A 1,602-nucleotide genomic window follows, 5' to 3' on the forward strand; every position below is an offset into this window, starting at 1 on the left:
AAGGTATCCCATCTGACATAGCAAAAATTTACTTGTCTAAACGAGATACAATAGCAACAAGCAAACTCGCAAAGAATTACCCCAAATCACATATTTCATCTAACAGTATGTAGAACTCGAAGCGAGACCAGAATCTCAGCAATGCAAAGAAGCAATAGAAGTTGACATGAGTAAAAGAACAGGGAAGAAAATATGAACACATTGAGAGGGGGCAAGAAAACATGAACAAATAGACATTACTCATCAAACCAAGTTTCTTTCTCTTTTTTTTTACTAATTCGAATATAAAAGTCTTGTATCTAACATCACTGACCACTCGACCCTCATTCAATATCGAGACCATACATAACCCCAGCATATCTCTCAATTGACCCATCAAAGTACTTGTCCGTCAACTTCCTAAATGTCTGTGCAGTAAGCAAACTATCTGAGCCAGCCTGATGGCAGATTCCAACCCTGTCAACCTCCAACTGCTCGGCAACCTTGTTAAGCCCCCCATGAAGGCTGTTTGAAAACCTCATCAGGTGCTTAATGTCATACACAACCGGGAAGAAAGTCCTGGCGAGCTCAAAGAACCCCTCCCGGTTGTCAGGTAGCCTTCTGCAAGTCAGGATCTTTAGGAGGTACCCGAAGTCGTAAGCACAATGGAAGGTCACCCAGCGGACGGAATCATTGAGAACGACGCCCGACGACATTAAGAGCTCGGCAAACTGGTTTGCATCGACCCCGTGCTCCCGATTCCTGGCGAAATCAATGCCGGACTTCTGAAGGAGGTCGATGGAGTCAGGGTTGCTGATGTCGCCGTCAACGTCGAACTCCCTGAAGTTGAACTGCCACACGATGGGGCGCGCGCTATCGGGCGAGGCTGGGAAGTTCCCATCGGCGTCCGAGAAGGTGAGCCCGAGCTGGATGAGGTGGAGGAGGTCGACGTTGGCACGGAGGATGTGGTAGTTGCTGTCGGCTACGGTCTTGAAGTCGCCGAGGGGACGGATGGCGACGCCGGGGAACTCTGTGTCCATGGCGACGAAGGGGAAGTCGTCGACGACTTCCCGGATCACGGCAAACTCGGCCTCGAGGTTTTCGGCCCAGACGTCGCGGATCTCGACGGCAGTGGCTTCGGCGGTCTTCGCCATAAGACAGGACGCAGATCGAAACCTAGAATCGAAGAATTGGCCAAGGGAAACCAGATCTGATCGTAGATCGACCGAATCGGAATCGGTATCGGAAAATAGGGGGATGGGGGAGAATTAGGGTTCGTGGGCCCGATCGAGAGCGGAGAAGGGGAAAGACGGAAAAGGAACGACCTTTTTGTCCCTTCAGCATTCAAGAGAGAGAAACGCTTCAGGGTCAGAGGGCGATGAGGCCACCACCCTCTGCACTTCACACTGATCTTGGAAACACCATGGTTTGACTTTATAGAGGAGGAAGGCGAAGGAGGAATGAGCGTGCCGTGTTCCGCTGGAACAGGTTAAATGATGGGAGCCGACATTATTACTTTTCCACCGAACATTGTTTACCCAGTGGCAGCCCAGCCTGTGACTGGAACAAACCTCGGGCCCCGGTGGGTCGGACGTGGAGATGACGGAGGTCAGTAGATGAAAG

At 50.9% G+C, this 1,602-nt stretch overlaps 1 protein-coding gene across 1 annotated transcript; it reads right to left on the minus strand.

Annotated features, from left to right (window-relative positions):
- Positions 1–243: 243 nt before the first annotated feature.
- LOC135634611 (probable CCR4-associated factor 1 homolog 7) lies at positions 244–1,393 on the minus strand. The gene has a single exon (XM_065145030.1). It carries the CDS (start codon positions 1,131–1,133, stop codon positions 324–326), a length of 810 nt encoding a protein of 269 aa, XP_065001102.1. The 5' UTR covers positions 1,134–1,393; the 3' UTR covers positions 244–323.
- Between the last annotated feature and the right edge of the window lie 209 nt (positions 1,394–1,602).

The sequence above is a fragment of the Musa acuminata genome, chromosome BXJ3-4, assembly GCF_036884655.1.
Source record: "Musa acuminata AAA Group cultivar baxijiao chromosome BXJ3-4, Cavendish_Baxijiao_AAA, whole genome shotgun sequence".
Lineage (NCBI taxonomy): Eukaryota > Viridiplantae > Streptophyta > Magnoliopsida > Zingiberales > Musaceae > Musa > Musa acuminata.